At 48.7% G+C, this 19,957-nt stretch overlaps 1 protein-coding gene across 1 annotated transcript; it reads right to left on the minus strand.

The window, feature by feature from the left end:
• Positions 1-14,016: 14,016 nt before the first annotated feature.
• Positions 14,017-14,652, minus strand: LOC127339937 (uncharacterized). The gene has a single exon (XM_051365728.1). The coding sequence runs from the start codon at positions 14,650-14,652 to the stop codon at positions 14,017-14,019; it is 636 nt and encodes a 211-aa protein (XP_051221688.1).
• Positions 14,653-19,957: the final 5,305 nt, after the last annotated feature.

Below are 19,957 nucleotides of genomic sequence, written 5' to 3' on the forward strand. Positions count from 1 at the left end.
CAATATGCATAGAAACATCATAGTCCAGCAAAGGAGGATAGAAACAAATGAAGAAAGGTTTGACCTATCTCAAAAAGACATACCGGTAAAACCTCCAATCTTGAAAATGCAACAAGTTGCCCATGGAAAAACCATTCTCAATGAACTAGAGCTTGTCATGAGAATAAGCACAAGCTCTAAAACATCACATGGATAAGATCCAAATAAAACCAAGAAAGATGATGAACCAAACTCGAAAACGCAACAAGTGATCTATGCGAAATCCGTTTTCGATGAACTAGAGCTTGTCATGAGAATAAGCACAAGCTCTAAAACATCACATGGATAAGGTCCAAATAACAACCAAGAAAGATGATGAACCAAACTCGAAAACGCAACAAGTGATCTATGCGAAATCCGTTTTCGATGAACTAGAGCTTGTCATGAGAATAAGCACAAGCTCTAAAACATCACATGGATAAGGTCCAAATAACAACCAAGAAAGATGATGCAAGGATGCAAAGGTTTGAGCTCTCTCCGAACGATACGATCGAGTTACTCACTCGAGAGCCCTCTTGATAGTACGGCAACTAAACTATAAACCGGTCTCCAACTACACTATGAGACCGGTGAGAAACAAACCCTATCAAGAGCAAACCTTATACTTGCGCATTCCACTTGAGCTCGATGACGACGATCTTGACCTCAACAAGATGGAACGCCTTTCTTGCTTGTGCTTGCTTGACGAAGTCTTGTGGATTGCTCCCCCATAATCCACCATGGGAGAGCTTCTTCTTCGGCGCATCTTCACATAACCATGACCACCATGTGGATTGCTCCCCCATAATCCACCATGGGAGAGCTTCTTCTTCGGCGCATCTTCACATATCCATGATCACCATATGGATGGCAAGACTCAAGCAAAGGATCTCTTCGAGATGGCTCATCTTGAACTTGCACTTCATTTCTTCATTCTTCATCATGTTGATGTCTTGAAGTAGCTTGAGGGCTCACTTCATCTTCATCTTCAAGACATACTTGACACTTGATATCCTTCATCAATTTCTTCTTATTGCAACCTTGAAGCCAACATATGGTTCAAGAATTGCCTATGGACAACTCCTACAAATATAACTCAATGCAAACATTAGTCCATAGGGATTGTCATTAATTACCAAAACCACACATGGGGGCTCCATGCACTTTCAGCCGGCAACACCTCTGCCTCCCCTCTGGGGGGCACTACAAGTTCGGGGCGTGCGGCCCCTACACCGCCAGAACACCGCACGGAGGAGGACTTCGTCTCCCCTCCCAAAAACCAAGAAACCGGCGCCAGCAACATCGGGGCCGAGGAAGAAGCTACCGGGCGGGCGGAACCTCTGGTTCCTCCCGTCCTTGAAAAGAAAAAGAAGAAGAAGACTGCTTCCGTGCCGGAGACCTCCGCGCCGGAAGGTTCCAAGTCGGGTGACGCGCCTAGCGCTCCCCCTTCTCCCAGAACTACTCCAACTCCCCCGCCGGATGCTCCTCGCACCGAGCCTGCCGGCGCTGCTCCAACTCCGCCGCCGCCCAAGACCTCCAAGCTCATCAAGGGGAAGGCGACGGCCTCCAGCGCCCCTTCCGTCGGTCAGCAGCCCCTGGTGCTGCACGTCTCCAAGGCCGCCAGCGCTGCTAGCGAGAAGGCCACCGGCCTGCTCGGCCGGATCACCGAGTTCCAGCGCGGGGGCCGGGAGCTGGGGCATCTGCTGCCCTACGCTCAGAAGTGGAACGCCGCGGATATGACTCCGGCGACCCGCGACATGGGCAAGGACAAGCTGCCGGCGCCTGACCCTGTTGGGGACCGGTCTTCCGAGGAGCATTTCATGCGGCTTCGCCGAGCCGTGAAGGAGCTCGACAATGCGTGGTATGATGCCACGAACAACTTGATGGTACGTTTTACCAACTCTTTTCAACTTTTACCGGTTTCCTTGCTTCCGGATTTTTTCTAGTTTCATGCCGGTTTCTCTCTTGTCTATCTTCCCAGTCCCCGAGTTTTGTGTTGAGAGCGTAGCTCTTAGCACGAAACTTAACTTAAAAACTTAGCGCGAAACCGGCATAGCCAGTCCCCGAGTTTTGTGTTGAGAGCGTAGCTCTTAGCACGAAACTTAACTTAAAAACTTAGCGCGAAACCGGCATAGCCAGTCCCCGAGTTTTGTGTTGAGAGCGTAGCTCTTAGCACGAAACTTAACTTAAAAACTTAGCGCGAAACCGGCATAGCCAGTCCCCGAGTTTCGGGTTAAGAACTTTGTTCTTAGCGCGAAACTTATCTTAGAAACGCGCGAAAACGGCATAGCCAGTCCCCGAGTTTCGGGTTAAGAACTTTGTTCTTAGCGCGAAACTTGTCTTAGAAACGCGCGAAAATGGCATAGCCAGTCCCCGAGTTTCGGGTTAAGAACTTTGTTCTTAGCGCGAAACTTGTCTTAGAAACGCGCGAAAACGGCATAGCCAGTCCCCGAGTTTCGGGTTAAGAACTTTGTTCTTAGCGCAAAACTTATAACTAATCTCTTTTTCTTTGAACAGCTCACGGCTGATGCTCGGAAGGTCCTCTTCGAGGAGCTTCTATGGGAGCATCGGGATCTGGCTGAGGCACATGACAAGTGCCAAGGTAAGTTTTTTGCACTTCCGACATCTTTTTAGCGGAAAGCTTTCTTTCTCCTAACACTTATGATTTTTGCTTAACAGTGATCCCAGAAGCTTCCATTGAAGCCCTCAAGGAGCAGCTCGCCGCCGCCCAACGTACGACTTTCGTGTTTTCCGGTTGGCTTGCTTTTCTTTTCATCTTAATAGTACATCTTTGTTAACATCTTCTTTTCCGGGTTCCAGAGGAGAAGGACCAGCTCATCCGGCAGCACCAGGAGGAGCTGAGCGCCCAGAAGACCAGCTACCAGGAGCTCAAGAGCCAGCTCATCCAGCTTGGCCTTGACCATGCTAAGGCGCTGAAGGCTGCTGAAGCCGACGCGGCGACCAAGATGCATGAAGCTCTGGAGGATGCCGGCAACTCCAACGCGGTGTTGCAGGTCGAGCTGGAGGAGGCCGCCAAGGCGTGGAAAGTTGTCGAGGACAAGGCCGCGCGGCTGGAGGCGGAGCGGAAGGAGTATGACCGGCTAATCACGCAAACTGATGCGCATGCCTTCCGTAAGTTCCTTCCTTTTTCACTTTTCCGGCTTCTGCTTATAAGCTCATTTCTTCCGGCTGGATTTTCTTAGCTTTTTCCTTTCTTTGGTTAGGCCTCTTCCCGGACTCCCAGGCTTTCGCCATAAAGAGGGTTGAGGAGCATCGCGTTGGCCAGGCCCAGGAGAATCTTGGTGTGCCATGGACCCCCTATGACCATCTGGTTGCGCTGAACGCGCGGGTGTCTCATATGCGCGCCATCGATCGGAATCTCTCTGATATTCCTGATGTAGCTACCCAGCTCTTCAGGACTTTGTGGCCTGGGGAAGTGGTGCCAGACACCTTCACCTTGATCAGCGACCGCCTCAAGGGTGCCGGCAGGAGAATCCGCGAATGGCAGTGCTCCGCTGCCCGCGCTGGGGCAGACTCTGCACTCCGCGTCGCCTGCTCTTGGTATCCGGAGCTTAACCTGGACGCCCTCACCTTCGCGCGCGAAGGGGCCGAAACCGATCTGGACCCGATCCTCACCGCTAAGCGGCAAGATCGTGCGTACCACATCGCGGAGTACGCCGATATGCGCACCTTCATCCCTCCACCTCCTGACGTCAAGGATTATCTCGATGAGGAGGAGGATGAAGCTGATGAGGAGCCTCTGGACGATGCTGGTGCTGGCGATGCTCCTCCGGAAGCCCCTGCTGCCTGATTATCCTCTGTTAATTACTTGCCTGTGATATATCCGTTGGTCCTGCTTGTCTTAAAACAATGCCCGTTAAATTCTACCCCGGTATGCCGGGGTTTATGATGTAAAACTTTAAGTTTCCTTTTGGTTGTGGCACAGTAGTTTATGCCGGTATGTTATACCGGTGGTTAATTATCTTATGTTTGCCTTAGCATATTTGCTTATTGTTTTGATTTTATCCTGCACTGCAAAGATTTCAAAAATTGTTTCCGCATCCAATTTGATGCACATTTGGCTCTTTTACCTTGGCTCTGCCTGCCTTCTCTGGGCGTTCTTTGGCGTATGAGCACAAGGTTCTTTTACCAAACAAGCACTTTCTTGAACTTAGAAATAACTTCGAAATTTTGCAAAAAACCGGTTTAACCGGGGTTAGTTAAACTTTTCCGGATCGCTTGTTCCCACTCTCTCTTTTCGCAGTTCACGTGCTTAGTTGCTACCGGTTTATCTTGCTTGCCATGAAGCCGGTTTGCGGACAGCAGCAGAGTCGAAGACTCCGGTAGGTTTAGCACGCTACTAAACCGGAAAGAAAAAATGTTCACTAAGCAATCGGTGAACTGAAAAAATAAACATATTGCATGCAACTTTAGGGGTAGTCCCCGAGATTCATTCGAGGTTCCGACATCTTTTTATTCATAGCATATAAGGTACAAAAAGGAACTTCTTACTCCACAACTTCAAGAGTAGAAAGGACGCAACAGAGCTACGTTCCATGGACGCTTGCTCTCCTCTCCGGATCTGTCCGCCTTTCCTTTTTTCCACTCCTGTGCATCGATCAAGTAATAGGAGTCATTGTGAAGAGCTTTGCTCACAATGAAGGGACCTTCCCAAGGTGGTGAAAGCTTATGCCGGCCTTCAGTGCACTGCACTAGGCGTAGCACCAGATCTCCTTCCCGGAATACTCTTGGGTTAACCTTCCGGCTATGATAGCGTCTGAGGTTTTGCTGGTAAATGGCTGTTCTTGCCAATGCCAACTCTCTTGCTTCTTCTAGCAAATCCACATCATTTTCTCTGGCCTCTTTGACCTCTTGCTCAGTATAGAGTTGTACCCTTGGTGAATCATGAATGATGTCGGTTGGTATGACCGCTTCTGCTCCGTATACCATGAAGAATGGAGTGTATCCGGTGGACCGGTTTGGAGTTGTTCTTATGCTCCACACCACTGATGGTAGCTCATCAAGCCAACACGCTGGTGACTTTTCTACCGCTTCGATGAGCCTTGGTTTGATACCGGAAAGTACCAAAGCATTCATTCTTTCCACTTGGCCATTGCCTTGTGGGTGTGCCACCGAGCACAAATCCAACCGGATGTTGTTGTCCTCACAAAACCTTTTGAACTCACCTTGAGCAAAGTTGGTTCCATTGTCAGTGATGATGCTATGCGGGTATCCATACCGCAGAATGACATCTTTTAAGAACTTCACCGCTGTGTGCCCATCACACTTTGCGATAGGTTTCACTTCTAGCCACTTGGTGAATTTATCCACCATAACCAAGATGTGAGTCATGCTGCTCCTTGCAGTTTTGAATGGGCCAACCATATCAAGGCACCAAACAGCAAATGGCCATGTTAGTGGTATTTTCTTTAAACCGGACGCTGGGGTATGATTTTGCTTGGCGTACCTCTGGCACCCATTGCATTTTCTTACCAAATCCTCAGCGTTTTCCAAAGCAGTAGGCCAGTAGAACCCATGCCGGAATACTTTTGCTACCAGCGCCCTTGATGAAGCGTGGTGCCCACATTCTCCTTGGTGAATCTCCTCAAGCATTTCTTTTCCTTCTTCCGGCTCCACACATCTTTGAAGGACACCGGTAACGCTTCTCTTGTACACCTCGCCACTGATGAATGTGTATGCCTTGGACCTTCTTTGGATTCTTCTTGATTCATTTTCGTCATCCGGCAAGGTGCCGTTGATCAGGAATTCCTTAATAGGTTTAACCCACGACGGTGTCTCTCGAACCAGAAACACCGGTGCGTCTATCTCCATGCTATCCACCAGCATTGTTTCTTCCGGTGTGGCTGCAGCAGTCCTCGAGCTTGTCGGTGCAGTTCCCGAGTTTACCGGTGCAGTCCCCGGGTTTCCTTCATCGATGTCCATGGGTACCACATGGGATTCCGGTACGAAAATTGATTCCGATTCCGGGCTTGGTTTGATTGATGGTACTCTTAAGTGTTCCAAGGCTATTCCGGGAGGAATTTCCTGCCTAGATGAGCCCAGTTTGGACAAAGCATCCGCGGCTTCGTTTTCCGCTCGCGGTACATGGTGAAACTCACAGCCCTCAAAGAAGCCGGCAATCTTTTGCACGTGAAACCGGTACAAAGCCATGTTGGCATCCTTTGCGTCCCAATCTCCGAAACATTGTTGCACGACAAGATCTGAATCTCCGTAGCAAATGATCCGGTGCACACCGATTTCTTTTGCTACCTTGAGCCCATGGATCAGAGCCTCATACTCAGCGACATTATTTGATGCCCTGAAATGCACTTGCAGAACATACTGGAGATGATCTCCTTTTGGCAAGGTAAGCACCACACCAGCACCTAGGCCCTCTTTTAGCTTGGATCCGTCAAAGTGCATCTTCCAGTACTCTATTCTTTGATCTGGCGGCTTGTATTGCATTTCCGCCCAATCGACGAGGAAATCAGCCAAAGCTTGTGACTTTATGGAATCTCTCCTTTCATACACAGGCACATACGGTGATATCTGAATTGCCCACTTTGCAATCCTACCGCTAGCATCTTTGTTGCACATGATATCGGAGATTGGTGCTTCACTTACCACTTTCATGGGGTGTTCTTCAAAATAATGCTTAAGCTTTGTGGCGGCCATGTACACACCATAAGTCATCTTTTGGAAGTGAGGGTAGTTTTGTTTTGAGAGGGAGAGCACCTCGCTCAGGTAGTATACCGGCCTCTGGACGGTTTTTCCTTCCTCTTCTCTTTCAACCACAACTACAACACTCACAACCCGGTTTGTTGCTGCTATGTATAATAGCATAGGCTCCCTTTCTAGAGGTGAAGCCAGTATAGGCGCTGTAGCCAACATGGTTTTTAGCTCTTTAAACGCTGCGTCTGCCTGAGGGGTCCAGACGAACGTGTCAGATTTTTTCATCAGAGCATAGAGTGGCAGAGCTTTTTCTCCCAACCTGCTTATGAACCGGCTTAGCGATGCCAAGCTTCCGGTAAATTTTTGCACATCCTTGAGATCGCGCGGTATAGTCATTCTTTCAATTGCCCGGATTTTTACTGGATTGACCTCAATGCCCCGGCTTGATACGAGAAAGCCAAGCAACTTGCCGGCAGGGACACCAAAGGTACATTTTGCCGGATTGAGTTTCATCCGGAATCTTCTCAAGTTATCGAATGTTTGCCGGAGGTCATCGATTAAGGTTTCTTTTACCTTGGTTTTTACCACGACATCATCCACATAGACTTGCACGTTTTTTCTGATTTGGTCAAACAAGCATTTTTGCATACAGCGCTGGTACGTTGCACCAGCGTTGCGCAAACCAAAAGGCATAGTGACATAGCAATAAGCCCCGTGCGGGGTAATGAACGCAGTTTTTATTTGATCTTCCTTTTTCAAGGGGATTTGGTGGAAACCGGAATAAGCATCCAAGAAAGACAACAACTCACATCCTGCAGTGGAATCAATCACTTGATCGATCCGTGGTAAAGGGAAAGGGTCTTTCGGGCAAGCTTTGTTCAAGTTGGTGTAGTCGATGCACATGCGCCACACCTTTGGAGCTTTTGCTTCCATGTTCTCTTCTTTTTTCTTCTCGACCAGCACCAGATTGGCTAGACACTCAGTGTGCAGTACTTCCACGATGAACCCGGCAACCAGTAACTTTGTCACCTCTTCTCCAATGATCTTTCTCCTGTCTTCAGCAAACCGGCGCAGCGGCTGCCTTACCGGCTTTGCATCTTTCCGGACATTTAATGAGTGCTCAGCCAGCTCCCTCAGAACACCTACCAAGTCATCAGTAGACCAGGCAAAGATATTCTAATTCTCACGGAGGAAGCTGATGAGCGCGCTTTCCTATGCCTCATTCATGCCGGCACCGATACGAACGGTGCGCTCAGGGTAAGCCGGATCCAACACAATATCCTTTGTTTCTTTTGTCGGCTTAAATGCCGGTGCGCCCAGGTTTGCGCTCATTGCCGCTAAACTCAGCTGTGAGGACTAAGCCAGCGCAACTGCAGTTTGCATCCTCCTTTTTTCTTCAGCGATCACCAGCGACTCTGCCAGGTTTGATCCGGCGGAAGCTGTTTCCAGTGAGACTTTGTAGTTTCCCACCACAGTCAAGGGTCCACGAGGTGCCGTCATCTTCATCTTGAGATATTCCGTGTGAGTCGAGGCCATAAAAGCAGCCAATGCTGGTCTCCCCAGCAAAGCATGGTAAGGACTATCTAAGTCCACCACCTGAAACTCAAGGTTTTCAACCCGGCAATTGTCTCGTCCTCCAAACGACACATCCACCCGGACTTTTCCAACCGGTGCGCAGGACAGTCCCGGAACGATTCCATGGAACGTTGTGCGCGTTGGCTGAAGCATGTTTTCTGTTATGCCCAGCATGTTCATGGTGTGCCGGTACATGATGTTTATGCTGCTCCCATTGTCTATCAGCACCTTGCTGAACTTGACCCGAGCATTTGGCACTTGCATGATTGGGTCCAAGACAAGTGCATATCCACCCGGGTTTGGCATGATCTTAGGGTGATCCTTGAACGACCATGAGATCTCTTGATCAGACCACAGCATGTATTTTGGTACTGCCGGCATCACCGCGTTCACTTCCATAGAACGGCGATACAGGCTCTGTCTGTCGGTTGGCTCAGTTACGAACACAACGCAACACATATCTGGGTCTTGGTAAACATTCCGGCCCAAAGGTGCCGGTGGAGGCGGTTGGCCATTGCCTTCCACCACCTGGTTAACTTGCTGGTACTGCTGCCGGTTTGGCTGCACCGGTAAGGCGTTTGTCCCGGTAAGCGGTGGTGGTGGTGGTAGCTGTTGTTGCCGCGGCATGTCTTGCGGTGGTTGTGCATCTTTTACCGTTCCTTTTTGCATCAAGTACTTGGTCCAGGTACAATCCTTCGTCAGATGGTTTGATGGGTGTGCCGGATTCGGTGTGTGCCACCGGCAAGGTTGGTCCATGGCAGCTTCCATGGTGTACTTCGCGGGTTCTTGCCAATTCTTTTTCTGGCCCCAGGGCTTCTTTTCGACCCACTATTTTTTAGGACCCGCCCATGGCTGCGATCCGGTTCTCTGTCTCTGACTGCCGCTGGCCTCAGAGTTTTCTTGTACAAAGACAACTTCTTTGCGGGACCGTACCTTCGATCCAGAAAATATTCCCTTCTTTTGTTGTTCCGGTTATTCCGGTGTTGCTCTTGGCGCTGCTGTTCCGGCTCAGATTGCACTGCCGGCTGCGTTGGGTCTCCCAACGCATAGCTATCCGCCACACGTATCATCTCTGCCAACGTTGTCGGCATGTTCCGCTGCAACTTTTGCCACAACGGTGAACCTCTCCTGCACCCACTGCTAAACCAAGCAATGGCTTGTGCCTCGATTACCCCTTCACAAGAGTTCCTTGTAGTGTTCCACCGGGCCAGATAATCCCGGTCTGTTTCGTTCTGGCGCTGTATGCACAGAGCGAGCTGCTGCGGCCTGTTTGGCCTCTGATAGGTGCTGCTGAAATTGCTCACGAAAGCTTCCTCAAAGTCCAACCAGCCATTTATGCTTCCTGCCGGCAAGTTGTTTAACCAGATTCTTGCCGGTCCAACCAAAAACGATGGTATGATTCTCACAGCCCATCGCCGGTTTCCTCCTCCAGCTACGGTTCCTCCGCCGCCTGCGACGTATACCGCAGTCACGTAATCCGCGAGCCAGTCTTCCGTCTTCGTGGTGCCATCGTATGTTTTTGTGTCACGAGGCAACATAAAGTTGCGAACTGGTGGCTTTTCTTTCATGATCCTTGGACCAAAACACTTTGGGCCCGGGGGACCTTCTTCCTCGATCATTTCTGACAAGTATACTCTATCCAGACGGTGCCTCGCATCCCGTTCCGGTAGGTATCTTTCTCCCAAGCGTTCTCCCAACGGGTTCCGGTATGCTGCCGGTCTTGCGGAATCAGCCTCATCATAACATTCCGGTACCGCGGCCCTTGCCTGCCGGTACCTTGGGGGATATATTTCCTCCTCATCATACGCCGCCCTTGCAGCTCGATAATTTTGCCCGGTTTCTTGTCTACCAGCATGATTGTTTCCGGCATAGCCTTCTCTGGCATAGCCTCTGTTTGCCCCTTGGCCTTTTCTGCCGGCATCATATTGCCCGGCTTGTTGTTTTCCAGCAAGAACCGGATCATACACAGTCATTTGCTGCGCATTCACCTCTTTTTCTCTTCTTCTGTTCGGATGGGGGGACGAAGCCTGCCCATGGGACTTGCTACCGGCATTCCTTGTTGAACGCGCGGATTTTGAAGCCACAGCCTTGTTTAGCTTATCGAGCTGTTCAGCATTTTGTTGCTCGATAGTTTCAAGAAGTTCCCGGACACGCTCTTGTTGTTTTGCCAGAGCGTCCCCGGAAAGAGAGTCACATAGCGCTACAGCAGCTTTAGCAGCCTTTATTGTTTTATCCGGGCTACTGTACTTAGGTTTCTCTACAATGCTCACAGATGCAGAAATGCTTTTGCCGGCAGCAATTTCTTTGCGCAGATCCTGATCTAGATTGCGAGCCTTAAGCCGATTTTCCGGTATCCTAGCAGCATGAGCGCTAACAGAAGCAAAGCCATGGGCAGCGTTATACTCACGTACGGTTAGGTTTAGCTCGCGCTGCGCCCTGACGATGTCTTTGCCGCTCTCGAGCATCTTCTGGCGCTGCGCCTCCAGCTCCGCCTGAGCCGCTGCCGGGTCGATGTTCTGCGCGATGGGGGTGGCGTGGACGTTCATCGCAGCTTGGAGTGGTGTTTTCGGCGGTGCGGATGATGCTCCCGCAGCACCTGCGCCGCGTTCCAGCGGTGGCTTGGCCGCACGGGTCGAAACCGCACGACCAGCACCTTCTTCCGCAGCTTCTTTGCCGGCGTCGACCGCGCCTGCCATCATCACCTCCACGCTGCCAGGAGTGCGGCCAGCATGTAGCCACCTTGGCGGATCCGACGCCACCAGTACCGGCGAGAGGCACTGGCGCACAGGAATGGTGCCGAAGTAGATGCGGTGGCTGCCGAACTCGATGATGCGGCCATTTTTGGGGAAGATGCCGCCGTTGGCGAAGCAGCCCGCGTTGTCGTTGATGAAGTCCATGGCGTAGATGCGCTGCACCAACGCGGAGACCGTACGCTGGCCGACGACGTCGAGGATGCCCGCCCGAATGTGAACTCCAGCAAGCGCCACTTCATGCCCCACGGTGGGCGCCAACTGTCGTCGTGGCGAACGAGCAGATGCCATGGGATGGCTTAAGTTGGGGCCGAATGGGCGCTAGAGGATTCGGGGGAGGGTTTGCGACTAGATGGGATGAACTTCCGGATGCTTTCCTCAAGAACACAACCAAAGGCCGGTATGCAAGAAGAGAGACAAGAGGAAGAACTCTGCTCTAGATCGCTAGCTTCATTGATCTTAACATGGTTACAGGTTTTTGGGTACAAGGTTCTTCGTCTAACATTACCTCACGCAACGTACATACGTTCTCTCATCTGCCCGTAAGAGGCTATGCCCCCTCTCCTTATATAGGGGAGAGGGTGGCTTACAGAACAAGAAACCCTAATGGCATCTTTGACTGGACAAACTACTTTACAAAGCTACTTTAATCAGGGATGACGCCGGGGTCTTCTTTAATCAGGGACGCTGACGTCCTCCAGCTTCTTTCAGCGTCACCTCTCTCTTTGGCGCCAGGGCTCCGATTAAAGCTACTTTGCTTAGCTCATCCTTGTCTTCTAGCTCTGAAGAGAATCTTTGACCGGTCTTGCCGACCTGCTCTCCTTCCGGTATCTTCTTCATCCGGTTCCGGTATACCCCTCTGGGGATACCGGCTTGTCCTCACTTAGCCAAGCTCTTGTCTTTGTGCGCCGGTAAGAATATTAAACTGGTATCTTGATGACTCAAACCATCCGGTTTGGCATGCCTTTGGCATACCGGGGGTCATCCCCCCAACAGCGGGGCCACGGAGTCCACAGCAGAAAGATCCAGGCGATGGACAGGACGAGACACACGGCCAGAGCGTGTCGTCTTGGGTGCAGAAGGCTCGGGCTGGGCAGCAGCTCGCGAGCCAGGCGAGACAGGTGCGGGAGCACTGTGTCCTGCCGTGGCAGACGAAGAGGCCGGGGAAGGCTGCCGGGGCTGCCACGAGGCAGCGACAGGCGATCCCGCTGCCGCGGGTGGAGAAGCAGCCGAGCGTGCGGGAGTGCGGGGTGGCACGGGCGGGGCTGGCTTCCGTATGTCGGTGAAGAGGAAGTCCAGCCGCCATGGCGTGGGCGTGGCAGTAGACACGCCCGAAGTGGTCGCTGCAAGCTGAAACGGAAATACACCTTCGTCGAAAACAACATGTCGAGAGATTATTATTTTCCCGGAGGATGGATCAAAGCAGCGGTAGCCACGGTGTTGAGACGGATAGCCAAGAAACACGCACGGGACCGAGCGGGGGCGAAGTTTGTGTGCAGCCGTAGATGCAACATTGGGATAGCATAGACATCCGAAGACATGCAACGAGTCATAGTTGGGAGAGCGACCATAGAGACGTGTGTATGGAATCACTGACCCAATAGCCTTGCAAGGACGGCGATTAAGGAGAAAGGTCGCGGCAGCAAGGGCTTCAGCCCAAAAACTCTCAGGCATGTGAGCATGAAACATGAGGGTGCGCATTGTATCGTTGATGGTACGAATGGCACGCTCAGCCTTGCCATTTTGTTGAGAAGTGTAAGGACACGACAGACGGAGAGTGGTGCCGTGTTGTGCAAGAAGATCATCAACGACAGAGTTCAGGAACTCGGTGTCGTTGTCCGTTTGCATGGAACGAATGGTGGTACCAAACTGAGTGCGTACATAGGCGAAAAATTTATCAAGGGTGCCGGAGACGCTAGATTTTTTGCGTAGCGGAAATGACCAGTAAAAGTGAGAATAATCATTGACAATAACAAGGTAATATCGAAAACCAGAATTACTAATAATTGGTGATGTCCACAAATCACAATGTATCAACTCAAACTTGGTACTAGACGCAGAAGTAGACGAACTAAATGGAAGGCGCACATGTTTGCCGAGCTAACAAGCATGACAGACATGAGGCCGCCGCAGTTTATTACACTTGATAAAAGAAAGAATCTGGAGCGCCGACATAGCATCATGACCAGGGTGACCAAGTATTTGGTGCCAGAGATCGGCGTTGGTGGAGACAAGCATGGCGGTGGTGGGTGGTGCTCGACGAGGGGTGCCAGGAAACGTGTAGAGATCCCCTTCACTATTACAGCGAAGGATCACACGACGAGTCTTCAGGTCCTTCACAGAAAAACCAAGAGAGTCAAACTCAACAGAACATGAATTGTCACGAGTAAATTTGCGAATAGATAGGAGATTGCGAATTAAACGTGGGACAAGGAGAACATGGTTGAGTTTAAACACATGACCAGAAGGAGAGCGAAAAGAGGTAGAGCCATAGGAGGAGATTGGTACAGAGGTACCGTTCCCAACAGTGACAAAGTGTGGAGAGGATAGAGGGGCGGAGAACTGGATGTTACCCTCGTCGTTCGTCATATGAGACGTGGCGCCAGAGTCCATGACCCAGCCACCCTGCTGGTACAATGAGTTGAGGGCAGCGATGAGGCCGGCATTGTCCCAGGCTGGCGATGTCGATGTCGAGGTCGAGGGTGCGGACTGGAACATGGGCGCGTTGATGGTGGTGTAGGCCTGAGGACGGGGGCCGAGGATGCCAGCGCCCGTAGGAGGGCGCCACTGTCCAGCGCCAGGGGAGATGCAGAACCAGGGGCCCGTAGGCGTAGGGTTGGGCACGCGGTTGGGCGCAGCAGCCTGGGTGGTGGCGGTCTTCTTCTTGCCTTTGCGAGACCGGCCAAAGTTGGACGACCCGCCTTGACAGGCGGTGCCCGTGCACGGTGGTGTAGAGGGCGCCGGGCGCATGGCCTGGGCGACGAGTGCAGTGGAGGCGGCGTTAGCAGCCGCCGTTGGCCTGTTGCATCTCCTCCATGAGGAGCATGCTCCGAACACGGATGAAAGTGGGCAGTGGGTCCGTCATTGAGATCACGGTAGCCGCGGAGGAGAACCGAGGCCCGAGGCCGCGCCGAGTGTTGAGGACGAGCGTGCGGGCCGAGACCGGGGAGTCGTTGTCGGCGAGGGCGTCGGAGAGTTGCTTCTGGCGGCGGCAGTACTCGGTGATGGAGGACGTGCCCTGGACCAGCTGGCGAAAGTCGTTGTCGAGGTAGATCGCCTTGCTGGCCTTGTTGGCGGAGAAGAGCTCGTAGATGGCCAGCCAGAGCTGGCGGGCGGTCTGGTTGCTGGCGAGGACCATGTCGGCGATGTCCTCGTCGATGGCCGCGTGCAGATGGTTGATCACGGTGTAGTCCTCCGCCATCCATGCGCCGTCGGTAGGAGCGGCCTGAGTGGTGCTGTCGATGTGGCTGATGAGGCCAGCACGGCCGAGCGAGGCGCGGAGGTAGATTGCCCACTTGGTGTAGTTCCCAGCGTCAAAGGAGAGGACGATAGGCGAGACAGAGCGGGCAGCACCGGCGGGAGACACAGCGCCCGCGGTGGTGGACACGATGGCTCCGAAGGTGGAGTTGAGGGCCATCGTGGGGTGCAGCGGAAGGTGAGGCCAGCGGCTAGATGGACTAGGGCGGCGGCTAGGGTTTTGGATCGGGAGATATCAATCCGATACCATGTAGAAAGGTTGCTAGGGTTTGGGGGAAGCCTCTCACGGTAATACGTGGGGTTCCAGGTGTTTATATAATGGGCCAAAGGCCAAGAGTTAGAGTACAATACAATTAGGGTACAAAAGTAAATAGAACTACTATACACGCTAATACATACGCTAACATGTAGAAGGATAGAGAGGGAGAGAGATATGCGGAATATGATGGATGCATTATTGAGCCTTGATACGTCTCCGACGTATCGATAATTTCTTATGTTCCATGCCACATTATTGATGATATCTACATGTTTTATGCATACTTTACATCATATTTATGCATTTTCTGGAACTAACCTATTAACAAGATGCCGAAGAGCCGATTCTTGTTTTGCTGTTTTTGGTTTCAGAAATCCTAGTAAGGAAATATTCTCGGAATTGGACGAAATCAACGCCCAGGGGCCTATTTTCACACGAAGCTTCCAGAAGACCGAAGAGTCAACGAAGTGGGGCCACGAGGCGGCCAGAGGGTAGGGCGGCGCGGCCCAAGCCCTGGCCGCGCCGACCTGTCTCCTGGGCCCCTCGCGACGCCCCCTGACCTACCCTTCCGCCTACAAATAGCCTTCGTCGCGAAATCCCCAGTACCGAGAGCCACGATACGGAAAACCTTCCAGAGACGCCGCCGCCGCCAATCCCATCTCGGGGGATTCAGGAGATCGCCTCCGGCACCCTGCCGGAGAGGGGATTCATCTCCCGAGGACTCTACGCCGCCATGGTCGCCTCCGGAGTGATGTGTGAGTAGTCTACCCCTGGACTATGGGTCCATAGCAGTAGCTAGATGGTTGTCTTCTCCTCATTGTGCTTAATTGTCGGGTCTTGTGAGCTGCCGAACATGATCAAGATCATCTATCTGTAATTCTATATGCTGTGTTTGTTGGGATCCGATGAATAGAGAATACCATGTTATGTTGATTATCAATTTATATCTATGTGTTGTTTATGATCTTGCATGCTCTCCGTTATTAGTAGAGGCTCTGGCCAAGTTGATGCTAGTAACTCCAAGAGGGGGTATTTATGCTCGATAGTGGGTTCATGTCTCCGTGAATCTGGAGGAGTGACAAGAACCTCTAAGGTTATGGATGTGCTGTTGCCACTAGGGATAAAACATTGATGCTATGTCCGAGGATGTAGTTATTGATTACATTACGCGCAATACTTAATGCAATTGTCTGTTGTTAGCAACTTAATACTGGAAGGGGTTCGGATGATAACCTGAAGGTGGACTTTTTAGGCATAGATGCATGCTGGATAGCGGTCTATGTACTTTGTCGTAATGCCCAATTAAATCTCACTATACTCATCATAATATGTATGTGCATGGTCATGCCCTCTCTATTTGTCAATTGCCCAACTGTAATTTGTTCACCCAACATGCTATTTATCTTATGGGAGAAACACCTCTAGTGAACTGTGGACCCCGGTCCAATTCTCTATACTGAAATACAATCTACTGCAATACTGTTCTACTGTTTTCTGCAAACAATCATCATCCACACTATACATCTAATCCTTTGTTACAGCAAGCCGGTGAGATTGACAACCTCGCTGTTTCGTTGGGGCAAAGTACTTGGTTTGTGTTGTGCAGGTTCCACGTTGGCGCCGGAATCCCTGGTGTTGCGCCGCACTACATCTCGCCGCCAGCAACCTTCAACGTGCTTCTTGGCTCCTACTGGTTCGATAAACCTTGGTTTCATACTGAGGGAAAACTTGCCGCTGTACGCATCACACCTTCCTCTTGGGGTTCCCAACGGACGCGTGTTGTACGCGTATCAAGCTCTTTTTCTGGCGCCGTTGCCGGGGAGATCAAGACACGCTGGAAGGGGAGTCTCCACATCCCAATCTCTTTACTTTGTTTTTGTCTTGCTTAGTTTTATTTACTACTTTGTTTGCTGCACTAAATCAAAATACAAAAAAATTAGTTGCTAGTTTTACTTTATTTGCTATCTTGTTTGCTATATTAAAAACACAAAAAAATTAGTTACTTGCATTTACTTTATCTAGTTTGCTTTATTTACTACTGCTAAAATGGGTACTCCTGAAAATACTAAGTTGTGTGACTTCACAACCACAAATAATAATGATTTCTTATGCACACCTATTGCTCCACCTGCTACCACAACAGAATTCTTTGAAATTAAACCTGCTTTACTGAATCTTGTTATGCGAGAGCAATTTTCTGGTGTTAGTTCTGATGATGCTGCTGCCCATCTCAATAATTTTGTTGAACTATGTGAAATGCAAAATTATAAAGATGTAGATGGTGATATTATAAAATTAAAATTGTTCCCTTTCTCATTAAGAGGAAGAGCTAAAGATTGGTTGCTATCTCTGCCTAAGAATAGTATTGATTCATGGACTAAATGCAAGGATGCTTTTATTGGTAGATATTATCCCCCTGCTAAAATTATATCTTTGAGGAGTAGCATAATGAATTTTAAACAATTGGATAATGAGCATGCTGCACAAGCATGGGAAAGAATGAAATCTTTGGTTAAAAATTGCCCAACCCATGGACTGACTACTTGGATGATCATCCAAACCTTTTATGCAGGACTAAATTTTTCTTCGCGGAACCTATTGGATTCAGCTGCTGGAGGTACCTTTATGTCCATCACTCTTGGTGAGGCAACAAAGCTTCTTGATAATATGATGATTAATTACTCTGAATGGCACACGGAAAGAGCTCCACAAGGTAAGAAGGTAAATTCTGTCGAAGAAACCTCTTCCTTGAGTGATAAGATTGATGCTATTATGTCTATGCTTGTGAATGATAGGACTAATATTGATCCTAATAATGTTCCGTTAGCTTCATTGGTTGCTCAAGAAGAACATGTTGATGTCAACTTTATTAAAAATAATAATTTCAACAACAATGCTTACCGGAACAATTCTAGTAACAACTATAGGCCATATCCTTATAATAATGGCAACGGCTATGGTAATTCTTATGGGAATTTTTACAACAATAATAGGAATACACCCCCTGGACTTGAAGCCATGCTTAAAGAATTTATTAGTACACAAACTGCTTTTAACAAATCTGTTGAAGAAAAGCTTAGGAAAATTGATATACTTGCTTCTAAAGTCGATAGTCTTGCTGCTGATGTTGATCTTTTGAAATCGAAAGTAATGCCTAATGAAAATCTTAATAATAAAATTGTTACTACAGAAAATGCCATCCAAGTTAGAATTAATGAGAATATAAGATTGATGGCCGAATTGCGTGCTAGGTGGGAAAGAGAAGAAAATGAAAAAGAAGATAATATAGCTAAAGTTTGGAATATTACCACCACTAGTAATGCTAATGCTACACATGTTGCTGCACCTCCTACTACTAATAATAATAAAAGAATTGGTGTTAGCAATGTTTCAACTTCAAATGCAAAGCGCGAAAAATTGCCTGAAACTGCTAAAACTGCTGAAATTGCCTGTGATAAAACTGCTGAAATTTTTTCCAACATTGGGGATGATGATCCCATTGCTTTAGATTATAATGGTATGAATTTTGATGATTGCCACATCTCTGAAGTTATAAAGTTCTTACAAAAACTTGCTAAAAGTCCTAATGCTAGTGCTATAAATTTGGCTTTCACGAAACATATTACAAATGCTCTCATAAAAGCTAGAGAAGAGAAACTAGAACGCGAAGCTTCTATTCCTAGGAAGCTAGAGGATGGTTGGGAGCCCATCATTAAAATAAAGGTCAATGACTTTGATTGTAATGCTTTATGTGATCTTGGTGCAAGTATTTCTGTTATGCCTAAGAAAATCTATAATATGCTTGACTTGCCACCGCTAAAAAATTGTTATTTGGATGTTAATCTTGCTGATCATTCTACAAAGAAGCCTTTGGGGAAAGTTGATAATGTTCGTATTACCGTTAGCAATAAACTTGTCCCCGTTGATTTTGTTGTCTTGGATATTGAATGCAATGCATCTTGTCCCATTATATTGGGAAGACCTTTTCTTCGAACTGTTGGTGCTATCATTGATATGAAGGAAGGTAATATTAAATATCAATTTCCTCTCAAGAAAGGTATGGAACACTTCTCTAGAAAGAGAATGAAGTTACCTTTTGATTCTATTATTAGAACAAATTATGATGTTGATACTTCGTCTCTTGATAATACTTGATACACACCTTCTGCGCCTAGCTGAAAGGCGTTAAAGAAAAGCGCTTATGGGAGACAACCCATGTTTTTACTACAGTACTTTGTTTTTATTTTGTGTCTTGGAAGTTTTCTACTACTGTAGCAACCTCTCCTTATCTTAGTTTAGTATTTTGTTGTGCCAAGTAAAGTCGTTGATAGTAAGGTTCATACTAGATTTGGATTACTGCGCAGAAACAGATTTCTTTGCTGTCACGAATCTGGGCCAAATTCTCTGTAGGTAACTCAGAAAATTATGCCAATTTACGTGAGTGATCCTCAGATATGTACGCAACTTTCATTCAATTTGAGCATTTTCATTTGAGCAAGTCTGGTGCCTCAATAAAATTCTTCATTACGAACTGTTCTGTTTTGACAGATTCTGCCTTTTTATTTCGCATTGCCTGTTTTGATATGTTCGATGGATTTTTCGATTCCGTTGACTTTCAGTAGCTTTGTGCAACGTCCAGAAGTGTTAAGAATGATTATGTCACCTATGAACATGTATATTTTGATTGTGCACTAACTCTCTAATGAGTTGTTTTGAGTTTGGTGTGGAGAAAGTTTTCAAGGATCAAGAGAGGGAGATGATACAACATGATCAAGGAGAGTGAAAGCTCTAAGCTTGGGGATGCCCCGGTGGTTCACCCCTGCATATATCAAGAAGACTCAAGCGTCTAAGCTTGGGGATGCCCAAGGCATCCCCTTCTTCATCGACAACATTATCAGGTTCCTCCCCTGAAACTATATTTTTATTCCATCACATCTTATGTGCTTTGCTTGGAGCGTCGGTTTGCTTTTGTTTTTGTTTTGTTTGAATAAAATGGATCCTAGCATTCTTTGTGTGGTAGAGAGACACGCTCCGCTGTAGCATATGGACAAATATGTCCTTAGGCTTTACTCATAATATTCATGGCGAAGTTTCTTCTTCGTTAAATTGTTATATGGTTGGAATTGGAAAATGATACATGTAGTAAATTGCTAAAATGTCTTGGATAATGTGATACTTGGCAATTGTTGTGCTCATGTTTAAGCTC

The sequence above is a fragment of the Lolium perenne genome, chromosome 3, assembly GCF_019359855.2.
Source record: "Lolium perenne isolate Kyuss_39 chromosome 3, Kyuss_2.0, whole genome shotgun sequence".
NCBI classification, from domain to species: domain Eukaryota; kingdom Viridiplantae; phylum Streptophyta; class Magnoliopsida; order Poales; family Poaceae; genus Lolium; species Lolium perenne.

What these genes read in the sequence shown, in the direction of transcription:
- LOC127339937 (XM_051365728.1), bottom strand. Translation starts at nt 14,652, where the DNA reads ATGGCCCTCAACTCCACCTTCGGAGCCATCGTGTCCACCACCGCGGGC.